General features: G+C 59.6%; 1 protein-coding gene across 1 annotated transcript in view; it reads left to right on the forward strand.

Moving 5' to 3' along the window:
• Window positions 1-2,656: 2,656 nt before the first annotated feature.
• The window catches only part of ADAMTS13 (ADAM metallopeptidase with thrombospondin type 1 motif 13), a 34,087-nt gene continuing 8,779 nt past the window's right edge, over window positions 2,657-27,964 (forward strand). The window contains exons 1-22 of the mRNA XM_055539232.1: window positions 2,657-2,735; window positions 3,067-3,371; window positions 3,703-3,769; window positions 8,826-8,965; window positions 11,219-11,302; window positions 11,815-11,939; window positions 12,060-12,206; window positions 14,434-14,580; window positions 14,863-15,025; window positions 15,791-15,895; window positions 16,672-16,823; window positions 16,920-16,983; window positions 19,300-19,429; window positions 19,888-20,036; window positions 20,364-20,484; window positions 21,057-21,137; window positions 21,984-22,165; window positions 24,113-24,248; window positions 24,333-24,462; window positions 24,969-25,151; window positions 26,035-26,212; window positions 26,813-26,933. Coding sequence (XP_055395207.1) covers window positions 3,279-3,371; window positions 3,703-3,769; window positions 8,826-8,965; window positions 11,219-11,302; window positions 11,815-11,939; window positions 12,060-12,206; window positions 14,434-14,580; window positions 14,863-15,025; window positions 15,791-15,895; window positions 16,672-16,823; window positions 16,920-16,983; window positions 19,300-19,429; window positions 19,888-20,036; window positions 20,364-20,484; window positions 21,057-21,137; window positions 21,984-22,165; window positions 24,113-24,248; window positions 24,333-24,462; window positions 24,969-25,151; window positions 26,035-26,212; window positions 26,813-26,933 — 2,698 coding nt within the window. The 5' untranslated portion in view covers window positions 2,657-2,735; window positions 3,067-3,278. The remainder of the gene's footprint in view (window positions 2,736-3,066; window positions 3,372-3,702; window positions 3,770-8,825; window positions 8,966-11,218; window positions 11,303-11,814; window positions 11,940-12,059; window positions 12,207-14,433; window positions 14,581-14,862; window positions 15,026-15,790; window positions 15,896-16,671; window positions 16,824-16,919; window positions 16,984-19,299; window positions 19,430-19,887; window positions 20,037-20,363; window positions 20,485-21,056; window positions 21,138-21,983; window positions 22,166-24,112; window positions 24,249-24,332; window positions 24,463-24,968; window positions 25,152-26,034; window positions 26,213-26,812; window positions 26,934-27,964) is intronic.

Consider the following 27,964-nt stretch of genomic DNA (forward strand, 5'->3'; position numbering starts at 1 on the left):
GTATGGATGTGAGAGTTGGACTAAAGAAAGTTGAACACCAAAGAATTGATGCTTTTGAACTGTGGTGTTGAAGAAGACTCTTGAGAGCCCTTTTGACTGCAAGGAGATCCAACCAGTCCATCCTAAAGGAGATCAGTCCTGAGTGTTCATTGGAAGGACTGATGTTGAAGCTAAAGTCCAATACTTTGGCCACCTGATGCAAAGAGCTGACTATTGGAAAAGACCCTGATCTGGGAAAGATTGAAAGCAGGAGGAGAAGGGGACGACAGAGGATAAGATGGTTGGATGGCATCACGACTCAACGGACATGAGTTTAAGTAAACTCCAGGAGTTGGTGATGGACAGGGAGGCCTGGCATGCTGCAGTCATGGGATTGCAAAGAGTCAGACACGACTGAGCCACTGAACTGAAGACCTTTTTTATATAGTTCTTCTGTGTATTCTTGTCACCTCTTCTTAATCTCTTCTGCTTTTGTTAGGTCCTTGCTGTTTCTGTCCTTTATTGTGTCCATCTTTGCATGAAATGTCCCCTTGGTATCTCTCATTTTCTTGAGGAGATCTCTAGTCTTTCCGTTTCTACCGTTTTCTTTCATTACTTTGCATTGTTCACTTAGGAAGGCGTTCTCATCTCTCCTTGCTCTTCTCTGGAACTCTGCATTCATTTGGATAGATCTTTCCCTTTCTCCCGTGTCTTTTGCTTCTCTTTTCTCAGCTATTTGTCAGACATCCCGGGACAACCACTTTGCCTTCTTGCATTTACTTTCACCCTTACACCAGAAGAAGAAAAAAAAAATTCCCTTGTTTATCTGAAATTCAAATTCCACTGCTGTCCTGACTTTTTCTTCTAAATGTGGCACCCCTCTTGGGGGCAGGGGTATTTAGATGGCGCCATGAAGAAGGTGATGTTTGGGCTGAAACTGGACTGTAAAGACCCGGGGTGAGAGGGAGGGATAGAACCCTGGAAGTGTCTGAGGGATGGAAGGCAAGCTGGCGGGGGTGGAGGGGGGGAGGGTGCGTAGCTAAAGGTCTGTGAGCACAGGGGGCGGGCTAGGGAGGCAGGCAGGGGGCTGACAGGGACCAGACCGCGAATCACAAGGCCTGGAGGCTCAGTGGACATGCCATCCTAAGGGCAGAGCTGGGGCGTGAGGACATCGGATGGGAGTGGGCAGGGAGAGCCAAGGGGCCAGGTGGGGAGCCCAGTCCAGATCCCAGCCCAGGTTGATGAGATGGCCGGATGAGCACGGGTTGTCAGTTTGGGTCTCGGAAGCGCTGCCAGAGGTGGAGTCGGGCATGAGCACCACCCACTGGGGTGGGATGCCTGCCGGGAGCCGGCATATTGCATATTGAGTGAGGATCTGGAATAGCTCAACTAGAATTCTATCACTGCCGGGGGCCAGCGTGAGGCACTCCGCCCGTGGCAAAGGTCATGAGGAAGGAGGCTCGGCATACGCAAAGGCGGGATCGAGCCTCAGGAGTCCCCCTGGAAATTCTCGAGCATCTACCCCGAAAACCAGAGTCTGCCTACTTTCTGCTTTGTGCTTTCACCTACACCTCTGACTTTACGGGGGGCTGTCCCCCACTACCTCTCTCTGAAAAGAGAGTTAGCTTACAGCTCCAGTTAATAATTCCTGGGTGTGACAGTGTTTCAACCTACAAACTCCTTTGGAAATCCTCTAGCCTGCCTGAATAGGTTTTTCCGGCCACATGTGATTGTTCAGAGCCTCCCAACTGTGAGAGGCAGGAGATGTTCTGAACTGCCTAAACACAGATTCCTTTGAGTAGTTAAAAGATTGATTAGAAATTGTATTGGTGAAGGGTTTTTTCACTTGTTGAGCCAATGTTTGCTGCTAAGTCTCCATACTCCTTACCTACTGTGTCCTTGGCAGTGTATTGATTGATATAATGGGTGTATAGAAATGTAAAATGCAGCTTTGTCCAATGCTTTTTTGGAGGCTGGTGCCTGACTTTGGAATAATCACCTTTAGAGAAAAATAAGTTTCTTAAAATGTTAACAGGCCTCCGGGCCAGAAGATGATGTAAATCACCTGAACTTTTGCATATGATAAGTTTGAAAGCCTGGCTTCAATTAGAACCAGGAACTGCTGTCCTTGCATGACTCCACCCCTTCCCCCATTATCCTTTATGCACAACTTAAGGTACAAAACTATTTTGGAAAATAAAGTACGCCCCTTTTTTTTTGTTCACCGAAATTTGGTCTCCCCATGTCGTTCTTTCTTTCACCTTCTGGCTGAATCTTTCCTCTGAGGCGGGGAAGCTCGTCAAGCCTACTAATTTTGCCTGGGCTTCTAAGATCCGACCGGGGAGGCCTTAGTGTCTCCTCTACTTCTGGAGAACGGGAGGACGCCTGCGGCCTTCGTAGGTGACGTTAATACCCTGCTTTGAAATTTTATTCAGCCTCTTTTCTCCACTGAATTTTCCTACTGAGCTATCCTTATTTCAGCCGCTTTTCTCCACTGAATTTCCTCACTGAGCTATCCTTATTCTATTACTCTTTGTATCCTTAATTAAAGTGTAATTAAGCAGTTGTTTCCTGACCCTCGCCTACGCCGTCTCTCCTTCGAATACCCTGGATCAGCTGGGGCTGGTCCCCGGCAGATGCCCATGGCAGATAAAGGGCAGAGGCTCAGACCACTACTGACACCTGTGAGGGGAAGCGGACCCGCCCAGATGAACGGGCAGGTGCCTCCAGCGTAATGGGACTCGAAGGGGGCTGAGGTGGGCATGGAACAGGGGGACCCCCTCCCTCGTTAGCCTCCTGCTGGGGAAGGCCTCCTGGAGGCGGGAGGGAGTGGGGCACACGTCCCTGAGAACCTCCCAGCAAACGCAGGGGACCAAGGAGCCTGGGACGCTGAGTGTGCCTGGTGCCCCCAGCCCAGTGCTGTGAGCGCCAGCCGGTACAGACACAGGCCAGGCAGTGGCCGAGAGGGAGGGAATGAGGTGATGATGGGAGTGCAGGGACAGGTCCCCGAAAGCAGGGTGTCCCTGGGGGTCCGGCAGTCACACCACTGGGAAATGAATCCCACCCCTTCCCAATCCCCAACCCCAGCCCCGTGCTCCCAGGGGCAGGCTGGGTGGCAGTCCTCTGAGTCAGAGCCAGCCCTGCGCACGGACAGGACAGCCAGGAGGAGCCAGCAGGCCGCCCAGTCCCCCAGCGCCTGCCCTGGGAGGAAGCGCCCGTGAGTAAACCCAGCCTACTGGTCCAGCCCCGAGGCCCGCCTGCCCAGCACTCCAGGATTCCTGCAGATCATTGCAGGCAGCATGGCTCCCTCCACGCCGGGGAGATGCGTGCGGGGGACCCTCACTTCTGCGCTCTTCTTCCTGAGCTGCTGGGCGCTCCCTGATCCCCGGCAGGTGGGTGGGCCCATGGGGCCGTGGTGCTGGGGGAACCTGGGAGCTGGGAATCCAGACTCTTCTGGGGCTCAGGGCTGGGTTTCCTGGGGGGCGAGGGGGCTCCCAACAGCGTTTGGGCAGAGGGGGAGGAAGTCTGAAGGCAGAGGGGTTCAGGGGAAAAGTGGGCTCCCTGGAGATGGAGTTGGCCTCAGTGTTGTGCACCCGATGGTGAGGGCAGACGCCATCCCCCCACCCCGCTCTGTCCAGGGCCCCTCTTTCACCCCTCGGCCTGCTCCCCCCACCCCCCTCCCTGTGTCTCCTCACTCCTCAGTGCTGTCTCTCTGTCTCACAGCAGTTTCTGCAGGCCCTGGAGCCAGCGGACGTGACCTCTTACTTTGGTCCCGATGCTGCCTTTGAAGGTACGCGTCCTGGTGGGCCCCCTTGCAAGGGCGGTTTCTCAGAGCCCACAGGGGTCTGGGGAGGCAGGGGCATCTCCCCATTGAGTCAGGGGGCCCGGCTTTTTGGAGGCTCTGCTGGGAGGAAGTCAGAGGCGCCGCTGTTGCTCTTAATTAATTCTGGTCCTCTCTGCCAAGTTGATAAAGACTGGTCCGGGTGTTCCAGGCGAGCTGGGGTTCTGACCCTGGGAGTCTCCTCAGTATCTCGCTCGAGGCAACGGTCACTCATTAGCTGGTCTCTCCCGGCCCAGTGCCTCGCCTGGGCCGACCGGCTCAGGAAGTCTTGTGGGTTTCTGGCCAGGATGTAAACATTTATGTTTTCTGTGAGAAGCAAGACGGGCACTGGGTCGCGCTCCGGCCAGAGCCTCTTCCTGCTGTTCCTGGGCCGCCTCTGTGGGCCTCTCCGTGGTGCCAACCCCCTTTCCGATGAGGACCACTGGGGACTTTGATCCAGAGCTGGTAGGGACCAGGGGCAGGGCGAGCAAAGAGTGAGGGGTGTCCTGCTCGTGATTGCTCTGGGGTCGGGGTCAGGTCCCTGGGGCTGGGCTGGTGGGCCAGCGGGGACCCCTGAGAGGACCCGGAGGGCTGAGCAGGGGTGAGCGTGGGGCCTCCTGTCTCCCGTGGTGCCCCTGTTCGATGTGGCCCCCCTGGCCTGTGCCTGCGAGGACAAGGACGAGGCCGGGCTGTGCAGGGCCCCACGCTGCTCCCTGGCGGCCCTGGGCTGGCTCCTCTCCTTCCGCTTCCAGCCTGAGCTGGGCCTGCTGGCTGCCTCCTTCGCCAGCGAGCGCGCGGTCAGTGCCTCCCTGTGGCTGTTGAGGGGGCCTCCCCACCCCTGCCTCACAGGAGGCCGGGCCCTGCTGCCCCTGGACGCAGCAGCCAGGCTCACCTACTGCTCGGGCCTCGTGGTGAGTGGGCGCCCGGGCTGGCTGGGGGGACACCATGGGGCAGATGTGTCCCCCAGCCCCCAGAAGCGAGAGCAAGACCGCTTGGATCTTAGCCAGACTCTGACCCAGTGAGGGCCTGCTCCTTGCAGGCTCAGAGAAGCCGCTGAGTTCCCTAGGGCCACCCAGCTAGCAGGGGCAGAGCTAAGTGCAGGCCCGGGGCGTGGGGGACGGGAAGAGGGTAGGCTTTGCAGTCAGAGCTGAGCTCGGGCTCAGCTGCGCCCCTTTGTCCAGCTGACCCGGGGCCGGCCCCTCGGCTGACCTGGGCTGTCCCTGAGGCGCGGTGAAGGCGGCCCCGGCCTCCTGGGGGCTGTGGGGACTGGCGTCACGTGCCGTCACGCAGTGTCACTCAGTGAGCCGAGCCATTTATGTCATTACAACCCCCCGCCCCCCGCCCCCTGCCGCCAGATTCCCGGGTTGGGCGGTCCAGCCTGGGCCGAGACAGGGCACTCGCGGTCCACCTGGTGACAGGCAGCACTTTCCATTAGTGCAGGCCTAGCACGGCCCTTGAGAACCCCTCCATCCTTATCTGTGGTCTTTACCAGGCCCTGCAATCTGGGGGCTGAAGCCTGAGCACATGATGGGGAATGGGAACCCGGCCGTGGGAGCTGGCAGCAGGAGGCAGTCAGTGGGTGCAGCCCCAGAGGGCATGGGTCCCCTGCTGTCTCCCACAGATGGGCTCTTGGGCCTTGGACTCGGGGAGGAGCCCTGGGAGAGACCCAGGGCCAGTCCGTGCCTGGTGCCGTGACAGCCCACCAAGGCCCTTCCCTGCACAGGGGGAAGGGCTGGTAGACCAGATGGCTCTCTGTCCTCCAGGAGGGCGACATCCTGGGGGGTGCAGACAGGTTCTACATCCAGCCATTGAAGAAGCAGCACTGGGCACTGGTGCATCCCTGGGGGGCGCACAGCCCCACCTGATCCACAGGCCCACCCCTGGGGCCCCCACCGTTCCAGGTACAGCTCCTGGGAGGGGGAGGGGGCTGTGGGCAGGGACGGCTCTGGGGGAGGGCCCAGCTCTCCTGATGCCTGGGGCCGTGCAGAACAGCCGAGCTCCTCGAGCCGCCTTCGTGAGCATGCAGGGTGTGCCAGCCCACGGGGCAGGCCGGGGGGCACATGGCTGTGCCCTCAGACTGTCTGCTCTGTGGACGTGCAGACCTCCCGCCTCTGAACAGCCATTCACCGTCTACAAAGCACATTCATGGACATGGGCCTTGGAGCCTTGGGCCCTAGGTCAGAGGTTGCTGAGAGTTCCCACGCTGCAGATGGGAACCCAGAGGCCCAAAGATGAGAAGTGCCCGCTGCAAGCCTGCGCAAGGACTCCCGGGCACAGCCAGGGTGGGAGTCGGCCTTGTTGCCCGCAGGCCTGCTCATGCCTTCCCCAGGCTGTGTCTGCTGCAAGCACGGTGGGGTCCTGGGCTTTTCTTACCATCCTGGGGCGATGTTGTGCTCCAGTGTGCCCACAGTGGGGCTCTGGGGAGACCAGAGGACGTAACCGCCACGCGGTCGCTGCCTTCCGGGCCTTGTGCTGACCTGCATGCCTAGCCAGCCCAGAGGGCGGAAGGAAGTGTCTCCACCTGAGACAGCCATCCTCCCAAGACCTGGCCACCTCTCTCCTGTGAGCCAGGCGAGCCGTCTGTTCTAAAAGTCACAGCGTGAGTGACGTGGGAGAGCTTGGTACTTCCCACTCCCTGCCCGAGGAGGGCAGAGATGTCCTAACTCAGTTGGTGGCTGTCCGAGGGCACAAGACCACGGGCGCTGAGAAGCCAGCTCCAGGAGGGCCAGCGTGGAACTGCTCGCTCAACACCGAAAACAAGCTTCTAGTTAGGAAAGGAGAAGAGGGGATGAGTAGATTAGGAGTTTGGGATTAACATATATACACTGCTGCTGTTGCTAAGTTGCTTCAGTCATGTCCGACTCTGTGCGGCCCCATAGACGGCAGCCCACCAGGCTCCACTGTCCCTGGGATTCTCCAGGCAAGAACACTGGAGTGGGTGGCCATTTCCTTCTCCAGTGCATGAAAGTGAAAAGTGGAAGTGAAGTCGCTCAGTGACCGGACTCTTAGTGACCCCATGGACTGCAGCCCACCAGGCTCCACTGTCCATGGGATTTTCCAGGCAAGAGTACTGGAGTGGGATGCCATATACACACTACTATATATGAAAAGAAGTACGTCAAGGCTGTATATTGTCACCCTGCTTATTTAACTTATATGCAGAGTACATCATGAGAAACTCTAGGCTGGAGGAAGCACAAGCTGGAATCAAGATTGCTGGGAGAAATATCAATACCCTCAGATATGCAGATGACACCACCCTTATGGCAGAAAGTGAAGAGGAACTCAAAAGCCTCTTGATGAAAGTGAAAGTGGAGAGTAAAAAAGTTGGCTTAAAGCTCAACATTCAGAAAACTAAGATCATGCCATCTGGTCCCATCACTTCATGGCAAATAGATGGGGAAAGAGTGGAAGCAGTGTCAGGCTTTATTTTTTTGGGCTCCAAAATCACTGCAGATGGTGACTGCAGCCATGAAATTAAAAGATGCTTACTCCTTGGAAGGAAAGTAATGACCAACCTAGATAGCATATTGAAAAGCAGAGACATTACTTTGCCAACAAAGGTCTGTCTAGTCAAGGCTATGGTTTTTCCAGTGGTCATGTATGGATGTGAGAGTTCGACTGTGAAGAAAGCTGAGTGCAGAAGAATGGATGCTTTTGAACTGTGGTGTTGGAGAAGACTCTTGAGAGTCCCTTGGACTGCAAGGAGATCCAACCAGTCCATTCTGAAGGAGATCAGTCCTGGGTGTTCTTTGGAAGGAATGATGCTAAAGCTGAAACTCCAATACTTTGGCCACCTCATGCGAAGAGTTGACTCATTGGAAAAGACTCTGATGCTGGAAGGGATTGGGGGCAGAAGGAGAAGGGGACGACAGAGGATGAGATGGCTGGATGGCATCACCGACTCGATGGATGTGAGTCTGGGTGAACTCCGGGAGTTGGTGATGGACAGGGAGGCTTGGCATGCTGCGATTCATGGGGTCACAAAGAGTTGGACACGACTGAGTGACTGAACTGAACCGATACATGAAATGGTACAGTGGTAAAGAATCTGCCCACCAGTGTAGGAGATACAAGAGACTTGGGTTCTATGTATTGGTCGGGAAGATCTCCTGGAGGAGGAAATGGCAACTCACTCCAGTATTCTTGCCTGGAAAATCTCATGGACAGAGGAGCCAAGCAGGCTACAGTTTGTGGGGTTGCAAAGAGTCAGACACGACTGAATACACACACACACACACACACACACACACACACAATAGATAAACAAGGTCCTACTTATAGCACAGGGAACTCGACTCAACTGCTAAATTTTTTTTGTAATAACCCAAAAGGGAAAAGAATCTGAAAAAGAACGCATATATGGGTGTGTGTTTTTATATATGGGCTTCCCATGTGGCGCAGTGGTAAGAAATCCTCCTGTCAAGCAGGACACTCCAGTTTGATCACTGGGTCGGGAAGATCCCCTGGAGAAGGGCATAGCAACCCACTCCAGTATTCTTGCCTGGAGAATCCCATGGACAGAGGAGCCTGGCAGGCTACAGTCCATGGGGCTGCAGAGTCAGACATGACTTAACAACTGAACACACACACACTCGTGCTCATGTGCACACACACGCACACACACACACGTATGCACACACACGCACATACACACACATAACTGCGTCACCGTGCTGTACACCTGAAACTAACATTGTAAGTTACTATACATCAGTTAATTAACTAACTAAATAAATGCTTAGGAAATTAATAATTAGAAAAGAACTAGCAAACGGCTCACTCCGTCTCCCTGTGCCAGAGGCAGTTCCCTGCAAGGAAGCTGAGGCTGGGGCCCGCCAACTCCCCCCTCCCCACAGTGGATGGCATGGGGGGCTTCCCACCACCACGTCTCCAAGCCCACAAGCATAGGGGATGGTGACGCCTGGCCATGCGAGGCCCTGAGGTCAGTCGACCCAGTGGCCAGAGCCCCATTTCACCCGCTTTCCAGGACCCCGGCTCTCAGCCCTGCCCACTCCCTCACCAGGCCGTCCCCCTGCCCCTCGCCTCCGGAGACAGGCCGCCGGGCACGTCCTGCACCTGGAGCTGCTGGTGGCCGTGGGTCCTGACGTCCACCGGACCCATGGGGAGGAGACGGAGCGCTACGTGCTCACCAACCTCAATATGGTGAGAGCGTGCTGGGGCAGCAGGCTCTGTGGGCAGTGCGGACCGGGGGCGGGCTCGGGGGCCTGGGGGCGGTGGTGGTGCTTGGAGGCCACCACTGGCCCGTCCTTGGGAGCCTGTGGACACAGCTCCCCGCACCCGGGGCTTGTGCACAGTGTCAGTGGGCTCGCTTATCTGGTGGGTCGAACTCGGTGTAAGCCTGAGGCTGGGGTCACATTTGAGGCTCAGGGTCCTGGGGTGGGGAGAGATGCGATCTATTCTTATCCCCCACTTAACTGGGGAGTGCAACGCCCAGCTTCTTGCTCCTGGGTCCCTGTGCTCCGGGACTCGCAAGCCTGGCCTCTCCCCCAACGTCCCTTTGACCTGGGGGCCCCTCAGCTCACACTGGCTCGTAGTGGGGCTCCCCCACGCTGGGCTCTCTCGGTGCCCTTCTTGCTGGCACCCCCGTGTGGGAGGGGCTCCCCCTCACTTGACTTCTGGGGTAACAGCGGGGGCAGGACACACAGCTCCCACTGATTATTATCTCGGAGACAAAGACGCAGCATAGACACAGGCGGCCCCAAAGCTGGTGATCGCGCTCCTGCTGGAGCCGGGCCACACCAGAGCACATTCGCTTGTAAATACACAGAAACACATGCGTCCTAGGCAGCCAGGTAAGTTTCCACAAACCTTGGGAGAGCAATGCCCCCACTGGCAGCACCAGGGTCCGAGCTGCTCCCCTGGTGAGTGGACCCTGGAGGGCGGGCAGCGTCAGAAGGCGGGGTCCTTGGCATCACCTTGTTCCCAGCGTCACGTGTGCCCAGCTATCTTGGAGAAAAGGAAGGTCCCAACCCCTGGAGAAGCTGGCTCAAGTCCAGGACAAGCCATCTTGGGTTTCCAGCTCCCAGACCCCAAGAAGGAAAATATTCCCTCTAAGTCACTTGAAAGCTCTTGTTTCCAAGCTTTGGGGGTGCCTCTACCTCTAATATACTGAAATTTGATCATCAAACCACGCTCCCTCTGGCCATTCAACGTGTTTTATGAGGCCCAGCGATGGTCAGGGAGTACTGCAGACTGGCTCCTTCCCAGGTGGTGTGGGTCGTGGTAACGGCCCACGTCATGACCGGGCACCCACCGTGTGCCCGCTGTGTTGTTGCTAAGTCTGCCAACAGCTATGGAAGTCTTTCTCTCCCTCTTACAGAGGAGGGAACTGGGGCCCTGAAGTTAGTTAACAGGATCCTGAGGACATAGGTAGGTAGGGGGAGAGCCTGGCTCAGACTCAGGTCAGCCGAGGCCGGTGGCAGCCACATCCTTTCTGCCGGATGCCATGTCTCTAGAGGACAAGCTCATGTGAACAACCGCTGTGCAAGGTGACAACCTTGCTGGCATCTTGGCAGATGCACTGGAAGAGCGGGAACCGGGTGTAGGAGTGCTCAGTTGCTCAGCTGTGCCCAACTCTTTGCGACCCCATGGACTGTAGCCCACTAGGCTCCTCTGCCCATGGAATTTTCCTGGCAAGCATACTGGAGTGGGTTGCCATTTCCTCCTCCAGGGGATCTTCTCCACCCAGGGATCAAACCTGCGTCTCTTGTGTCTCCTGCGTTGGCAAGTGGATTCTTTACCACTAGCACCGCATGGGAAGCCCGGGAAACTGGAGGGGAGCCTTCTCATTGGGGTGTCCAGGGAGGAGACACAGGGCAGGGGGAGGAGGTCCTCAGCTGCCTCGTGGAGATGAGCAGAGATGAGAGAGGTGTTGGACGGAGATGAGAATGGACAGGGTGGCTCCAGGCCGAGAGGAGTGAAAGTGAAGTCGCTCAGTCATTCCAACTCTTTGCAACCCCATGGACGGTAGCCTGCCAGGCGCCTCTGGCCATGGGATTTTCCAGGCAAGAATACTGGAGTGGGTAGCCATTTCCTTCTTCAGGAGATCTTCCCAACCCCAGGAGTGACCTGGGTCTCTTATTGCAGGCAGACTCTTTACCATCTCAGCCACCAGGGAAGCCCGTGTTTGAAAGGAACATTCTAGATGGATGGCAGTTATTTGCATCCTATTGTTTCAAGGGTTCTCTGTGTTGGCTGGCCTTCCTGAGCCGTGAGCAAAGGGAGGGCCGGAGGACCGACTGTCTCTATGGCTGGTTTCCAGCTGGAGGACTAGCACCTCAGGTTCCCCCCAGGCTGATGGAGCATCCTTTCCAGGCACCTCACCCCCACACCTGGATCCCTGCCGTCAGCCACAGCCGCCCTCATGTGTCACCTCTCCTGCCCGCCCTTCCACAGGGGTCAGAGCTGCTGAGGGACCCATCCCTGGGGGCTCAGTTCCGAGTTCACCTGGTGAAGATGGTCATCCTGACCCAGCCTGAGGTAGGTGCTGAGCCGGGAGCCCAGTACCTGGGAAACCTGTTTCTGCAGTCTTTGACCTCTGTCCATAAGATCTGCTGGAGAAGGGATAGGCTACCCACTCCAGTGTTCTTGGGTTTCCCTGGTGGCTCAGCTGGTAAAGAATCTGCCTGCAATGCAGGAGACCTGGGTTCGATCCCTGGGTCGGGAAGAATCCCCCGGAGAAGGGAAAGGCCACTCACTCCAGTATTCTGGCCTGGAGAATCCCATGGACAATACAGTCCATGGGGTCGCAGAAAGTCGGACACGGCCGAGCGACTTGCACTTCACTTGTCCAGCGGGTGCACGGCAGGGGTGATGTCTTCCTGCCCAGCAGCCCTGGCTCCGAGCTCCAGCTGTGCCCTGCTGAGCCCCAGGCCCCGCCTCTGTGCCCCGGGATGGTGGTAGCGCTGCCATGAGGACTGAGGCCGCAGCAGCAGCCAGCACCCCGCTTGGGGTGCAGCCCCTAAAAGTGTGCTCTGTGGCCGGCCTCCCAGGATGCTCCAAAGATCACAGCCAACATCACTGCGTCGCTGCTGAGCGTCTGTGAATGGAGCAGGACAGTCAACCCCGAGGACGACACGGACCCCAGGCATGCTGACCTGGTCCTGTACATCACCAGGTAGCCGAGCCCCCACAGGCATGCCAACCTGCCCGGGAGCTGCTCCCGTTCTCTGCCAAGGTAGCCCGCTGGCGGGCAGGCACCTCAGAGCCCCCCGGGTGTCTGTTCTCTCTTCCTGAGGTTTGACCTGGAATTGCCCGATGGTAACCGGCAGGTTCGGGGGGTCACCCAGCTGGGGGGCGCCTGCTCCTCCTCCTGGAGCTGCCTAATCACTGAGGATACCGGCTTTGACCTGGGGCTCACCATCGCCCATGAGATTGGGCACAGGTAAGGGGCCCCATGCCCTGGCCCCAAGCTCCAGGCAAGGACATGACCTGGGGAGGGGAGGTCATGGCTGCTGGGGGTCTCAGGAAGAGCCAGGTGGGAGGAGCCTCTACTCCTGACCCAGTGGACTCGGGAGGGTGAGGCGCAAGGGCTTGGAAATCTGATACTTCTTTATTACCAAATAATTAAAACATTTTTCCCCCCCAAATATAAGCAAAACAAACTTAGGAGTTAGAAAGTTATTATTGTAGGAAATTCATGTAAAGGAAAACAAGGCTGTAAAAATCACCCCAAATCCCACCACTTGGAGAAAACATCCATCTTTTCTTTACACACACACACACATCGTTTTCATCCACAAAATTGGGATTATGCTGCACGTTGGTAACTGCCTTTAAAAAATTTTTTTCCACGTAACCATTTTTTTAATTAATTATCTTCGGCTGCACTGGGTCTTCATGGCTCCTCTCGGGCTTTCTCTAGTTTCTACGAGCGGGGGCTCCGCTCCAGCAGTGGCGTGCGGGCTTCTTGCCGCGGCGGCTTCTCGCCGCGGAGCGCCCGCTCTGGGGGTCGTGCGCTTCAGTAGCTGCGGTGCGCGGGCTTAGTTGCTCCGAGGCGCGGGGGATCTTCCTGGACCAGGGGCTGAACCTTTGTCCCCTGCATCAGCAGGTGGATTCCTAGTCACTGGACCACCAGGGAAGCCAAGTTAACTGCCTTTTTATGAAAGAATATATCCCAAACGTTTCTCTCAAATGTTCTTTTACAATATATGTTGATTTTTTTTGGTATGCACGTATTTTACTCAATCCATTCCCCAGTGTTAGACTTAGGTTATTTTCAGGCTTTTCCTCGTATGACTGTTACACGCTCTTTGGGCAACTCTGTGCTCCTCTGTCAAAGAAGGCAATGGCAACCCACTCCAGTACTCTTGCCTGGAGAATCCCATGGACGGAGGAGCCTGGTGGACTGCAGTCCATGGGGGTCGCTAAGAGTCGGACACGACTGAGTGACTTCCCTTTCACTTTTCACTTTCATGCACTGGAGAAGGCAATGGCAACCCACTCCAGTGTTCTTGCCTGCAGAGTCCCAGGGACGGGGAGCCTGGCGGGCACCGTCTGTGGGGCCGCTCAGGGTTGGACATGACTGAGTGACTTCACTCTCGCTTTTCACTTTCACGCATTGGAGAAGGCGATGGCAGCCCACTCCAGTGTTCTTGCCTGGAGAATCCCAGGGACGGGGGAGCCTGGTGGGCTGCTGTCTGTGGGGCCGCGCAGAGTTGGACACGACTGAAGGGGAGCCTGGGGGGCGCCATCTGTGGGGTCGCTGAGTCAGACACGACTGAGCAACGCAGCAGCAGCAGTGCTCCTCTGTGTTGTCTACCAAGAGTGGGGGGTGTCTTGCTTTTTTGATTTTTAGTCTTTTCATTATGAAAGCAAATACCTGCTTCCTATGAAAATTCAAATAGTACCGGAGACTCCTAAAGTGGAAAGTGAGTGCCTAACTTCCTCGCCCACCAGCCCCCCACTCCCACATGCTGCCTGTTAGCCTCCTGCCAGCGTGGAGGAGTTCCCATCCCCCCCGCCCCCCGCCAGGACAAGGCTGGGCTCCTACCCACAGCGGCCACTTTTACCCCAGTTCTCTGCATCTCTGCCTGACTTCTCCCCCCGCCCAGCCATCACAATTCCTCCATCTATCTTTTTTTGTAAAAAATATTTATTTATTCATTTATTTAGTTGCATGGGGTCTTAGGTGCCCCCACCCCCCCACCATGTGTAATCTCAGTTCCCCTGCACTGGGAACCAACCCTCCACTGCACTGGAAAATGAATAATTCTCAACCACTGGACTGCCAGGGCAGTCCCTCCTCCATCTATCTTGTTTGGAGAAACAAACAGGAATTGAAAACCGTTGCCTTCCCCTGGGAGCAGAAACCCTGGCCAGAGGCCCACCTTTCCACTTCTCCAGAATGCAGTGTTTCCGTATTCACCCGACCGATGCACCCCAGGTCAAGAAGGCAAACAGCACCAGGGCCTCAACGGCCCTCCCTGGAGCGCCGTCCTCCCAGATTTCAAACCCCGTGAAGAGTGTGGCCTGCACGTTTCTAAAGCCTTTAGATGTGTATCGGCTAAAAGAGGCCAGAGCCACCTGGGCGACGAGCGCTGGGCCGAGGGAGTCGAGGGTGGGTGGGTTACCCCGGGTCAACGCCGCGCTCAGAGCCGCCTCCTCCGCAGCTTCGGCCTGGAGCACGACGGCGTGCCGGGCAGCGGCTGCGGGCCCAGCGGCCACGTGATGGCCTCGGACGGCGCGGCGCCCGCCCTCGCCCTCGAGGGCCCGGCGTGGTCCCCCTGCAGCCGCCGGCAGCTGCTGAGTCTGCTCAGGTAGCTGCGCCCCCGCCCCGCCCCTCCCTACGCCCGCATCTCCGCTCCCCGCGCGCCCCGCTCCTCCGGCCCCGGCCCAGCCCTCCAGCGGCCCACTGCTCGGTGTCCGCTCCCGTCGCGGCCCCAGTCCACCTCTCCCTGGGCTCGCAGCCTGTCTCGGGGGGCACCTCTCTATCTTGGCCTTCCTCGCCCTCACCTCCGGTGCCCACCCCTTCATCCCGCCCCCTCCCGGGGTCCCCCGCCCGGGGTCCACCCCCGGCCTGAACCGCGGCCTTGTCGCAGCGCAGGACGGGCGCGCTGCGTGTGGGACCCTCCGGGGCCGCTGTCCGGGCCCGCGGGGCAGCCTCCCGAGGTGCAGCCCGGCCTCTACTATGGCGCGGACGAGCAGTGCCGCGTCGCCTTCGGCCCCACGGCGGTCGCCTGCACCTTCCGCGGGGAGCACCTGGTGAGTCCGGCCGTGGGGGACGCGCCCCGCCACCCGCCCCTCCGCACCAGGGCCTCCCTCTGCCCGCTCATGCCCCCACCGCCCTTCTCTGCCCTCCTGCCCACTGGCCCAGACCCTCAGATGCCTCTGGAAATTCTCAATTTCTGAACAAGGGCCCTCACGTTTTCCTTCTGAGGAAGCCCCACAAATTATGTAGAGCTGCCTCTGATGGAGCCCCTGAGCCCATGGACCTTGATCCTGCACAGGTGGTTACCAACAGCTTCCAACCCTATGGGAGCTGGAGGGCTTCCTGGAGGAAGTGAGCTCCAAGCCCAAAGTGCAGTGGGAGGGGAGCTGTGGGGGGGCAGGTACCCTAAAGACAGACCTCCTCCCTGGGCTGCAGAGGACTTGCAGGCACTTTTGCCTCTGTGAGCCCCTTCCTGCTTACAAAATACTTGGAATTACAGCTTAGTGTTTTCATAAAATATGTGATATTACAGGTGTTGTTATAAACACAAATATATTAATGCTATATATTAGGACATTCTATTTGATCTAAAAGACCATCTTTTTTTTCTTCCGATTTTAAAAGAAATGAAGACACTTTTGTGGGCCCTGGCCACTGTTCCTGTTCCCAATAAAGGGGTCAGCCAGGCCCCCCTCCACGCTCCATTGCCCGGGGTACTGGCTGTGTCAGCGTCCTGGGGCCTGGGAGGGACGGGTGCAGCTGGGCACTGACCCCACGGGCCCTGGGCCCCTCAGCTGGCCATCTGTCCCCTCTCTTAGGACATGTGCCAGGCTCTCTCCTGCCACACAGACCCCCTGGACCCAAGCAGCTGTAGCCGCCTGCTTATTCCTCTCCTGGACGGGACAGAGTGTGGCGTGGGGAAGGTCAGCAGGGAGTCAGCGGGGCATGTGCATGCGCGTGTGTGTGTGTGTGCACACACGTGCGTACTCACACATGCTCACCCAGACCTGCACCCTGCGGCCCTCCTCCTGGGATGGGAGACAGCAGGACCTCAGTAAAAGGGGGCAGAGGGCCCTGGTACTGTCCTGGGTGTGCTGGTCAGGAGAGGTAGGCAGCCCAGTGCTTGCCCCGCCCCCTCTGCTGATGGCTTTATTCCAGGCTTACGGGACCCTCGCCACTCTGCTGGAGCAGGCAGGGGTCCAGGGCTCCCCTCTTGACCACCTCACTGCCCCCAGAGAGCGCAGTGTACTTGGGGATGCCTGCTCCCGGGCCCGGTGTAGTGGCCTGTGGACAGGGGTGTGTTGTCAGCAGCCTCACAGAGGGGCAGGGCTTCTCGTGATCGCTCGGCCACGGGCCTCCATGTGCCCTGCCCTGGTCACCTGTCCTGAGGCTCCCCTGCGTGTCCCCTCTGCCTTGTGTGGCCAGAACCTTCCTGCAGTCCCTGCACTGTGGGCAGGTGTGGGCTGTCCTGTTTAGCATTGGTGGAGGTTGCAAGCGTGTGTGTGTGTGTGTGTGTGTATGGGGGTTACCCTGTGGGTGCGGGCATGCCCTGGGTGTGGGTGCCTGTGGGTGTGGGGGGCCCTGAGTGTAGGGCACCTGTGGGTGTAGGATGCTCTGGGTGTGGGGTACGTGTGACTGCGGGTGCCTGTGGGTGTGGGGGGCCCTGGGTGCAGAACACGGTCCCATCCGTCTCTTGCAGTGGTGCTCCAAGGGTCACTGCCGCTCGCTGGCGGAGCTGGCCCCCGTGGAGGTGGTGCACGGGCACTGGTCTGGCTGGGGGCCCGCCAGTCCTTGCTCCCGCTCCTGCGGAGGCGGCGTGGTCACCAGGAGACGGCGGTGCAACAACCCCAGGTACTGCGTGGAGGTGGCCGCTCCGTGCTCCCTGGCTCTCTGGAGGAGAGGGAGCCTGGGTCCCCTCTCACCCCATCGTCTTGTGGGCATTTTCAGACCTGCCTTTGGGGGGCGCACGTGCATAGGTTCTGACCTCCAGGCCGAGATGTGCAACACCCAGGTAGGCCTGCTTCCCTGGGCAGGGGAGGGGCTGCGGTCAGAGGTGGCACTGGCCTGGAGGAGCCCAAGGGTCAGGACGGCTGTGATCTGTGGTTCACACGGGGCACTTTCGAGAGCAAAAGTGGTTTTATTGATACCTTCCCCTTATAGCTCAGTTGGTAAAGAATCTGCCTGCAATGAAGGAGACCCCGGTTCGATTCCTGGGTTGGGAAGATCCGCTGGAGAAGGGATAGGCTACCCTCTCCAGCATTCTTGGGCTTCCCTTGTGGCTCAGCTGGTAAAGAATCTGCCTGCAATGCAGCAGACCTGGGTTTGATCCCTGGGTTGGGAAGATCCCATGGAGGAGGGCATGGCAACCCACTCCAGTATTCTGGCCTGGAGAATTCCATGGACTATATAGTCCATGGGGTCGCAAAGGGTCAGACACGACTGAGCAACTTTCACTTTCTGGACCACAGCACACAGCCCAGGCCTGTCCGACCACTGAAAGCAGCCCCCGCCCCCAGAGTGTCCCCCTCCTTACCCGGATGGCACTGCCCTGCACTGAGAACACCTCTCCTTCCCACAGCCAAGCCGGATACGGGGAGGGCATGGGTGATTTTTTTTAGTTATGAGTTCAGGTGACTTTGACACCCATGAAGTCAACCATGTGAAATTCTGCGGTTCAGTGTTATCTCGCACCTTCACAGCACCATGCGACCACCACCTTTTTCTAGCTCCAAACGGTTCCCATCACCCCAGAGCAAACCCCAGCTCATTAAACAGCCACTCCCCTGCCGCCTCCCCCACGTCCCTGCCAGTCACCAATCCACTTTCTAGCTCTGGGGGTTTACCTGCGCTGGACATCTCATCTGAGGGGAATCATACCACGTGTGGCTTTCTGCATCTGGCGTCTTCTACTTGGCGCGTGGTATTTTCATGTGTAGCATGCATTAGAACTCCACTCCTTCTCGTGGCTGAATAATGCTCCACGGGATGGAATATCATCCAGTAATGTTCCGTGGGACTGCATTTTGCTCACCCCTTCATCTGTTGTCCATTTGTCTATACATTTGGGCTGTTTCCATCCTCGGTTGTTGGGAATAGCGCTGCTACGAATACGTGGCCTTATTTGAGTACCAGTTTTTCACTCTTTGGGGTGTACACCTAAAAGCCAAATTGCTGGATCACACGGTAATTCTACATTTAACTCCTTGAGAACCTCCAAGCCATTTCCCACGGCAGCTGAACCGTTTGGCCTCCCCACCAGGAATGAGTGAGGGTTCTGACATCTCCACGCCCCCTCCAACACTTACTTGTGTTTCCCACGAGGCCATCATAGAGGGTGTGGAGAGACTCCCCTGGCCTTGACTTAAGATCTGCACGTGGTGAGACCTTCCCTGCCCACCTTTCCCAGGCGGACTCAGCAGGCCCACTCCGATTCTTTTCCTCAGACTCCAGTGCAGAGCAGGCCAGGATGCAGCCCGCCTCGGTCCCAGCTTCTTGTGCAAAGGCCCTTTGCTCTCGACTCCTGTGACTTTTCCAATACTGATTCCTGCACAGACATAGTTTAGTTCAGTTCAGTTGCTCAGTCGTGTCCGACTCTTGCGACCCCATGGACTGCAGCACGCCAGGCCTCCCTCTCCATCACCAACTCCCAGAGTTCACGCAGACTCATCTCCATTGAGTCAGTGATGCCATCCAACCACCTCATCCTCTGTCGTCCCCTCCTCCTTCAATCTTTCCCAGCATCAGGGTCTTTTCCAATGAGTCAGCTCTTCACATCAGGTGGCCAAAGTATTGGAGTTTCACTTCAACATCAGTCCTTCCAATGAACACCCAGGACCAATCTCCTTTAGGATGGACTGGTTGGATCTCCTTGCAGTCCAAGGGACTCTCAAGAGTCTTCTCCAACACCACAGTTCAAAAGCATCAGTTCTTTGGTGCTCACCTTTCTTTATAGTCCAACTCTCACATCCATACATGACCACTGGAAAAACCACAGCTCTGGCTAGACGTAGCACAGATGTAGTGGATCCACATAAATGGGGCCTCCCTTCTGCTGAGCTCTCTGCCTGGCTTTCTTTCCTCTTCGTTGCCTGGGGCAGGCCCTGCCCTGTGTCCTCCCAGATTCTTGTAGAATCCTGTCAGCAGAGGAAGGTTCTCGACACTGCACTCTCCAGGGCAGGGAACTGAGGTGCAGCCAGGAGCCAGGCTCAAACCTGCGTTTTCATCCTCGCGCTGCAGGGGCCCTTGCTGTCTCCTGGGAGCGAGGGTTCCCTCCCCGAGCCCCCTGCCCTGGCCCCTCCTGTGCCCGTCCTCCACCTCCTCCATCCAGGCCTGCGAGAAGACCCAGCTGGAGTTCATGTCTGAGCAGTGTGCGCAGACGGACAGCGAGCCCCTGCGCCTCTCCCCGGGAGGCAGCGCCACCTTCTACCGCTGGGGGACCGCAGAGCAGTACAGTGAAGGTGGGCCCAGGTGGGGGGGCCAGGCCCAAGACCCTGGGCGGGGAGCGTCACTAGGGGAGGCCCAGTGTCACTCTGATGCTGTTGCGAGCAGGCTCAGGCTCTGTATCTCACTGAGCATCCCACCTGCCCCGGCTCGGCCCCTTGCCGGCAGGTCATCCCTGACCTCTCCTCCCTGAGTCTCCGTCTCCCGTCTGTCAAACGGAGATAGGAGGCGTAGCGTGATGCTGGAAAAGCACTCGGCTCATAAATCGGCCCACTCATCACATGGTGATGTGATTACTGCCTCGGGAGGCGGGGCAGGTGGGAAGTAAAACCCACGCCGACCCCAAATGCAAAGAGCCCAGTGAGATGGCGCTTGGGGGTCAGTGAGAGCCCACTTGGATCCAGCTTCGCAGAGTCTCTGTCCCCGGCTCCCTGCACCCTCCCTCCGGGCTCCTTGTCCTTCTGCTTCTCCCCAGGGAACGCCCTGTGCAGACACGTGTGCCGGGCCGTCGGCGAGAGCTTCATGGTGCGGCGTGGGGACCGTTTCCTGGATGGCACGCGCTGTGTGCCGGGCGACCCTCAGGAGGATGGGGCCCTGAGGCTGTGCGTGTCGGGCAGCTGCAGGGTAGGCGTGTGTGCATGGCGGAGTGCCCTTCTACCCTCTGTGGCCCCGAGGGTTCTCCCCAGAGAAGCCAGGGCATGAAGGGGCCTTCGAGGGGGTCAGGTCTGGGGGTACAGCCCCCACAAAGCCGCAGCAGAATCTGTGCTGGGTGGTTCTGGGGAACAGGCCGAGCTTGGAGTCAAGAGCCTTGCCGTGACCTGGGGCAAGTCATCTAAGCTCACTTCCTACATCAGAAACGGCAGCAACAGCCAGTTTGGTTGTGTGAACCTCAAAGGCCAGCCCTGTCCGAAGACGCCACCGGGGCCTCACCTGCCACTCTCCTCTGCACAGACGTTTGGCTGTGATGGCAGGATGGACTCCGGGCAGGTGCGGGACGTGTGCCAGGTGTGCGGCGGGGACAACAGCACGTGCCAGCCACAGAGCGGCTCCTTCACGGCCGGAAGGGCCAGAGGTAGGGCCTCCCTGGGGCGAAGGGCCCGGCTCCCCCCAGCCTCCAGGAGAACGCGCCAGCCCAGAGGCCAGGTGCCCGCTGCCTAGGCCACAGAGCGGCTCCTTCATGGCCGGAAGGGCCAGAGGTAGGGTCTCCCTGGGGCGAAGGGCCTGGCTACCCCCAGCCTCCAGGAAAACACGCCAGCCCAGAGCCCAGGTGCCCTCTGCCTAGGTGGCGGGGCTGTGTGCTCACTTGGTCCTCGGCCCTCCCAGCGGGTCTCAGCCTCCCCAGGAGGCTCAGGTCGGTGATGAGGTGGCCCATCACTCACGGTTGCTCTCGGCGCCTGTGACGCAGAAGAACACAGACGTGGGATGCCTGAGGTCGGCTGTTCTCTCCTCTCCTGCTGGAGGCATCTGAGCACGGCAGATGCTATGCTTGGAAAATCCTTGACTTTGATCTATTTATGCAAGAAGTCAGGTCTCTTGCAAAGTCGGTCAAGGAGCTAAGTCCTATCTCCCTCTGGCGCCAACATTTCCTCCCTCTGACTGTGACCTCAGCAACCTGAGACCACCCCCTCCTCTGCTTCCTCCTAGAGTACGTCACATTCCTGACCGTCACCCCCAACCTCACCAGCATCTACGTCATCAACCGCAGGCCTCTCTTCACACACCTGGGTGAGCTGGCCAGACCGAGAAGTCTGAGGGCACAGCTCCGAGGTGTCCTCCCTTCCGATGCCATCTGCAAGTTTGAGGGTCCCTCAAATGCCCTCAGTTGGGGGATTCCCCGGGTGGACCCCCAGAACTCAGAGCTGTTACACTCACGGTTACGGCTTATTACACGGCGGCAGCCAAAGGAAGAGATGCCCAGGGTGGCGTCAGGGAGGGCCCTGTGTCCAGCCTCAAGAGCAACCACACACGCGGTGTACTGCCAACCCTGGGAGCTCTCCTGAGCTCAGTGCCCGGGTGTCATGGGGACTTCCTTATGTCGATGAGGTTGAGGGACTGATTGATCGCTGCCTGGACCATTCCTATCTCAGTCTCCAGCTTGGCTGAGGCTTGGTGACTCAAAGCCCCCACCCTAAATCACATATTTGACCTTTCACCCTAAACAAAGACGGATCAGGTCAGACACAGGGCGCCGGTCAGACCTGTCTCTGGGGGAGGCCAACCTCTCTACACTGTGGGTGCCCTTTGAACCTGGGTTGGGGTGCTCACCCTGAGGTCCTTGTGCCTGCCCTTGGTGAGGGAGCAGGTCCACAGCACTCCCCAGGCTCCGGGAAGAGGCACAGAGTAACGGTGTGGGGAAGCCTCCATCGGTCAGACACCCTGTGCGTGGGGCACCAGGAAGGTCTGCTCCCGGGAGGGCGGGGGGCCCTCAGGCGGGCGTGGCAGGTGAAGCCCTGGACGGTGCGTCCTGCCGGCACAGTTGCCTCCCCTCCCTAACAGGGCCGTCTGTGGGAGGGGGCGGTTCTGGCTCCCAGGGTGAGGGGCCCTGCGGTGCTGATGGCCCCTCGCCCACAGCAGTGAGGGTGTGTGGCCGCTACGTCGTGGCCGGAAACGGGAGCGCGTCTGCCAGCACCAGCTACCCCTCCCTCCTGGAGGACAGCCGTGTGGAGTACAGGGTGACCCTGAGCGAGGACCGGCTGCCCCGCCGGGAGGAGATCCGCATCCGGGGCCCCACCCGGGACGACATGGAGATCCAGGTGACCGCAGGGCCTCCGCCGGGGTCGGCCTGTCCATCAGCTCAGACCCACACCTGCTCTTTCAGCAGCCGCTGTGGGGCTGGGGTTCCACTCAGAGCCCACCGGAGTCCCTGGAGTCCTGAGAGCGGCTCAGAGGGAGAGCCCTGCAGAGGGACCGGGGGCTTCCCGGGAAGGGGCCTTGCGGCTGAGGCTGCGGGCAAGCAGGGCGGGGAGCGTCTTGGGGGACCAGGGCCTGCAGTGTAGAGGCGCTCAGGGGCGGGGAGGAAGGGGGCCCTCTGGTGAGGAGGCTGCTGGAGGCCTGGGCAGACCTTGAGGGGCCTTGCTGGCCACGTGAGGTGTTCGGGCTCCCTCCTGGGGGCCTGGGGAGCTGTTGGGGGTCCCCTGTGCAGGTGCAGTGGGGATTGGGCTGTGTCAGACCCGCTGATGGAGGCTGTGGGCCTCTAGATAGCGGGGGAGGCCAGGCCGATGCCCGGGTTAGAGGCCCCCGTAGGGTCTGTCGTCCCAACAGGAGGAGCAGAGTCAGCCCAAGAAGGGGAGCAGGGTGACACGGGGTCAAGAGCCCGGTTAGGGGCTCAGCCCAGCGTTCAGTCCTGGCTCCACAGAAACTTGGGGCAAACGCTTAATTTCTCCGAGCCTCAGTTTCCCCCATCTGCCAAACGAAACTAAGCATGCCGAGATAAAGTGATTGTGAAGATTCGCCTTTTTTTTTCCCCCAAAATCCTGCACAGTAGGCGCTTGGCTGAGCATTGGCACCCCCCACGTGCACGTGGATAGCAGTCCTACCTCCTGGGGTCACGGGCGGGCCGGGGAGTGGACGCGTGTGTGCGCCAGGCAGCGTCGGCCGCAGGCCCCCTGGGGCAGCTCGGTGTGGGTGGGGGTCTGCTGTCTCTCTGGGGCGGACGGAGCCCAGGCTGTGTCTGCGCGGGTCCTTCCCGCTGGGACGTGGCCTGTGAGTGGCCCGTGTGTGCTTTGCTGAGGAAGGTGCTTACGGGGCTGGACAGAAAGAGGTGGAGGGTGAAGTGGCCCCGGAGAACCTCTGGGGGTGGTCCGAGTCTTGACGGCTCCTGACTTGGTCTAGCAGCCCACCCCCTGCTCCCACAGCTGGGGAGACAGCGGGGCTTCCCCCAGAAGGCCAGGCCAGAGCGAGCCCCCGGGGAGCGGTTAACCCCTTCCCTGCCTCCCCATGTGACCTGCCTAGCTCAGCCCCCTCCCCACCCCAGGAGCCTACTTCCAAACGCTGGCTGTCCAGCAGTTCTCTTGGCATCCTTTGCAGCGCGGATAGAAACACAGATTCCCAGGCCGCGTTCAGGGCCTCTGACCCAGGACCTGCTGGTGACAGTGGGGGTGGTGTGTGTGCCGAGAACACGCACGTTAGCAGAGGGCTGTGACGGGTGGGGGCAGTTGCTGGGACCAGGAGCCTCCTCCTGGCCTCCGCCCGCCAGGCTGGCCCCTCCCGGGACTCAGGGACCTTTTTGCAGTACAGACAACCCCAGCCTCCCTGCTGGACCCTCTTCCTTAACCCACTGTGTCCTTAGGGCCCAGCCCAGACTGCCAGGCCCCCTCCAGAGCCCCAGATGTGGCCCGTCCCTGCCCTTCCCATGGCCTCACTCATGCTGCAGAAGCCAGAGCTGTGGGCTTCTCACCCCGGGCTGGGCCTGGAAGGCCCCTTCCGCGGCGTCCTCCAGCTGTCCACCCTGCTCAGCCTCCTCGGGGCCCTTCTCTGTGCTGCCTGGCCCCCTGTGCACACCCATCGCTGTGCCTGCCTGCAGCCCACCCTCCCCCAGCCACCATGAGCTCCCGAAGCCGGGAGCAGTGTCCTGGCTGCTACGTGTGGTGTGGGCTCAGCATCAGCGGCGGCTTGCTGAGTGAAAGAACATAAGGGGGAGGAGGGCAGGCCGGGAGGCTTCCTGAAGGAGGCGGCCGTGACAGGTCCTGCTCTCCCGGCAGGTTTACAGGCGCTACGGCGAGGAGTACGGCAGCCCCGCCCGCCCTGACATCACCTTCACCTACTTCCAGCCGGAGCAGCGGCAGGCCTGGGTGTGGGCCCCGATGCGGGGGCCCTGCTCTGTGAGCTGCGGGGCAGGTGGGGCCCGGGGCGGGGCTCACCTGGAAGCCTGGCACGCCGCCCACCCCGTGCAGGTGGCCCAGCCCCCCTGTTCCCCTCCAGGGCTGCGCCAGGTGACCTACAGCTGTCGGGACCAGTCCAGGAGCGAGTGGGTGGAGGCTGCCCGCTGTGCGGGGAGCCGGCCCCCAGTGGCATGGTCAGAGACCTGCGCCCCCGAGCCCTGCTCCCCGCAGTGAGTGCTGGCCGTGGCCCCCCCGGGGGTGGGGTGGCTCAGGGGCCCTCGTAGCACAGCTGGCAGGGTCTGGGCGAGTCCTTGATCAGCCCTGGCAGTGTCCCCAGGTGGCAGGTGCGGACACCAAGACTCGGACAGACCCGAGTGGCTGGTCAGCCTGGTGTGACCTGCTGCCCCCGTCTATGGGCAGCTTGCTCCCTCTCTGAGCTCAGGCGCCCACCGCTCAGGGAGAGGACCGCCCTGCCTGCGAGGGTTGTGGCGTTGGCTTGGGGAGGGACCACAGCCCGGTGGGAGCACGATGCTAGGGAACAAGGCGGTTTGTGTCGAGTGGGGGGCGGGGGCAGCCAGCCACTGGCGCTTTCAAACAGGTGTCCTCAGGCTCAGGTGCGGCTCGGGGACACCTGGAGAGCGTCTAGGTCCCTGAAGGGACCCTGAGCCCCGCCCTGGCCAGGGAAGTGATCTGACGGGTCAGACGGATCTGCCTGATGCCCTGTTCCTCTCCTCAGCTGGGAGGCTGGAGACTTCGGCCCCTGCAGCGCCTCGTGTGGGGGTGGTCTGCGGGAGCGAGAGGTGCGCTGTGTGGAGGCCCGGGGCGGCCTGCTGAGGACCGCTCCCCGCTCCCGGTGCAGAGCGCTGGCCCCGCAGCCCGCGGCCGTGGACACCTGCAATTCCCAGCCCTGCCCCCAGAGGTGAGCGCGGGGTGGGCAGGGCCCCCCAAGGCCAGATCCAGGCAGAACCTCCCTGGCGGGGCTCGTCCCTGCACTGAGCCCTTCCCTTTTGGGGTGTCCCCTCTTCCTGAGGCCTCTGGCCAGCCCCTGCCGCTCTCCCACCCAGGAGGCCCTGGACTGGCCAGTCCCCTCTCTTTGAACTTTTTTTCGAACTCGTGAGGACCGAGCAAACCCACAGATGTCCAGCCGCCACCGTGTCACTGCCGTTGTCCACCCCGCAGCGTTCCAGCTGACGGAGACTTACCAGTCTGATTTGCCGCTAGCCGTCTGGGAGACCTGAGCCATTCCCCTCCCTCTCTGGGTCCCAGATTTGTCACCTGGGCAGCGGGTGGTCTGTGCGTGGCTCTGGGCACCCTCCCCCTCCCCCACACGCTGTGTGACCGTGGCAGACACGGCACTCACTGCTCTCTCCTGCTGAGGGCTGAGCCTGCCCTGGGATCCTCGCCACACGGTGCTCCAGGCCCCCTCTAGCTCTCAGGGCCGGCACAGGAGACACGTTTGCTATCCCTGAGCTGGCGAGCTGCCTGCATCTGGCACGTGCCTCCCAGCACCGCTGGGTCTAGGTCGCGCAGAGCCACGCTCTTCTCTGGTTGGGGACACGCCTTTGCCTCTGGAAGGCGGGAGGGTCAGGGCTGGTCTCTGCACCCTGGGTGCCAAGCGGAGGCCTGCAGCTGTTCAGCTAGGCTTCAGGGAAAGGTTCTTGGCCTTGCCTCTTTGTGGGGGACCCTCTCTGGGCTCTTGGAGACTGGGGAGCAGGTTCACCGCCTCTCTGTGCCAGGACCTGGCTTGCACGACCGCCCGAAGGCAGAGGCAGGGCCTGACGGCTGTCGTGTCCTGTCCTCAGGGAGACAGACGTGTGCTCGTCGGCCTGTGGTGCAGACCCGGCCGTGCAGAACACGACGTGTGTGCCGGGGGCAGACGGCACAGGGCTGTCGGCAGCTGCTGGGCCCTGCTCCGCAGACGAGAAGCCGCCTGCCCTGGAGCCCTGTGTCGAGGCGGCATGTCCTCCCAGCTGGGACCAGGTAAGCGTCCTGGGAGAAGGGGGAGCTCTGGTTACGCTGGCCTCCTGGCCGGAGCTGGAAGACTGCCCTTGTGCAGGGCTGCTGTCCCCGGGAGGCCCCTGGGCAGAGGGCAGACTTCCGTGCAGAGCTCAGGGTGCTGGGATGCCCCCTCCCCACTGGCGAGCAGCCTGAAGCGTCCAGAGCCCGATAGAATGGTGGCACTTTGTTGCCAGGCTCCCGCCGGCGTCCATGAGCTCAAGTTGGGAGGCGTTGCTTTCAGACAAGCATGCCAGCCAATGCCCCCGAGTTCCCTGGGCTGTGGCAGTGGGGAGGGGACTTCAGGGCCAGGCATGCCTGCTGATCTGACTCCCAAGGCCCAGCACCGCCTGCCCCACGGTGACGGCTCAGGCTGGTGTAGAGGCCAGGGTGGGGCATGAAGTCACCGCCGGGGCCAGGAAGCCAGCTTCCCGGGAAAGCAGCCACGGGTGGGTGGCCTTTGGGTGCTGGTGACCACTTTCTTTCTCTCCTGAAGGGGTACGCTGGGTGGGAGTGGAGGGCCAGGTGCCCGGGGTCTGGAGGTGGGAGGCCCATACCCACCAGCTCGGTGCCTGGCCCCTGCAGCTGGACGTCCGGCCCCCGGGGCCGGAGGCTGCGTCCCCAGCGGGCGGCCCCGGGCTGGAGGTGCTTGCCGCGCACGTGTGGACGCCCCTGGCGGGGCCCTGCTCTGTCTCCTGTGGTCAAGGTGAGGCCCCGGTGCTCCTGAGGGTCGGCTAACTCGAGAATAGCGTTTGAGGTGGCATACACAAGGACATGATGTTATAAGCAAGGAGACTGGGGCCAGCCAAGCACAGCAACCACGCGAACGTGCCCGTTGATTGGCTGGAAGGTAGGAAGTGATCATAAAACCCAGCCGTGCTAGGACCCAAGAGCATATTCTTAAGGTCTAAGACAGGCCCCAAACTTAGCTCTGAGCTTTCTGGTGGCCAATCCAGAGAAGCAAAAATTAATGTTAAGATACAGAGTGTTTTAAACTAAAAACCCTGGGAATTCCCTGGTGGGCCAGTGGGTAGGACTCACTGCCGTGGCCCGAGTTCAATCCCTGGTCAGGGAACTAAGATCCTGCAAGCTGCGAGGCAAGGCTGAAAATAACTGACTAACCTAAAACCCTCATCACTTGCTCAGCTAAACCCCAGTGTATTTAGAATTGAGGCCAGAGATTTCTTTTGTGGATACTCCTAAAGAGATTCAAGGACACGGCCCTAATAACATCTTGGCGATAGACACAGTAAGAGATTTTAATGTAGCAACTCTTACAATGCCCCTCAATAAAAAAGATCAGCCACCGTTTCTGAGTGCCTACTATGCGCCAAGCACTTTCTGTGTGTGCGTGCATGCTCAGTCGCTCCGTCATGTCCAACCCTTTGCGACCCCATGGACTATACAGTCCATGGAATTCTCCAGGCAGAATGCTGGAGTGGGTAGCCTTTCCCTTCTCCAGAGGATCTTCCCAACCCGGGGATCAAACCCAGGTTTCCCGCATTGCAGGCGAATTCTTTACCAGCTGAACCACTAGGGAAGCCCAAGAATACTGGAGTGGGTAGCCTATCCCTTCTCCAGGGGATCTTCCCGACGCAGGGATCGAACCGGGGTCTCCTGCATTGCAGGCAGATTCTTTACCAACTGAGCTCTGAGGGAAGCCAGGACTCAAATCCAGGGAGGCCTCATCTGCTAGAGCTGTCCAGAGATTGGGGCTCCCATGGTCCTCGCTGACCC

The sequence above is a fragment of the Bubalus kerabau genome, chromosome 11, assembly GCF_029407905.1.
Source record: "Bubalus kerabau isolate K-KA32 ecotype Philippines breed swamp buffalo chromosome 11, PCC_UOA_SB_1v2, whole genome shotgun sequence".
In the NCBI taxonomy this organism is placed as follows: Eukaryota; Metazoa; Chordata; class Mammalia; order Artiodactyla; family Bovidae; genus Bubalus; species Bubalus kerabau.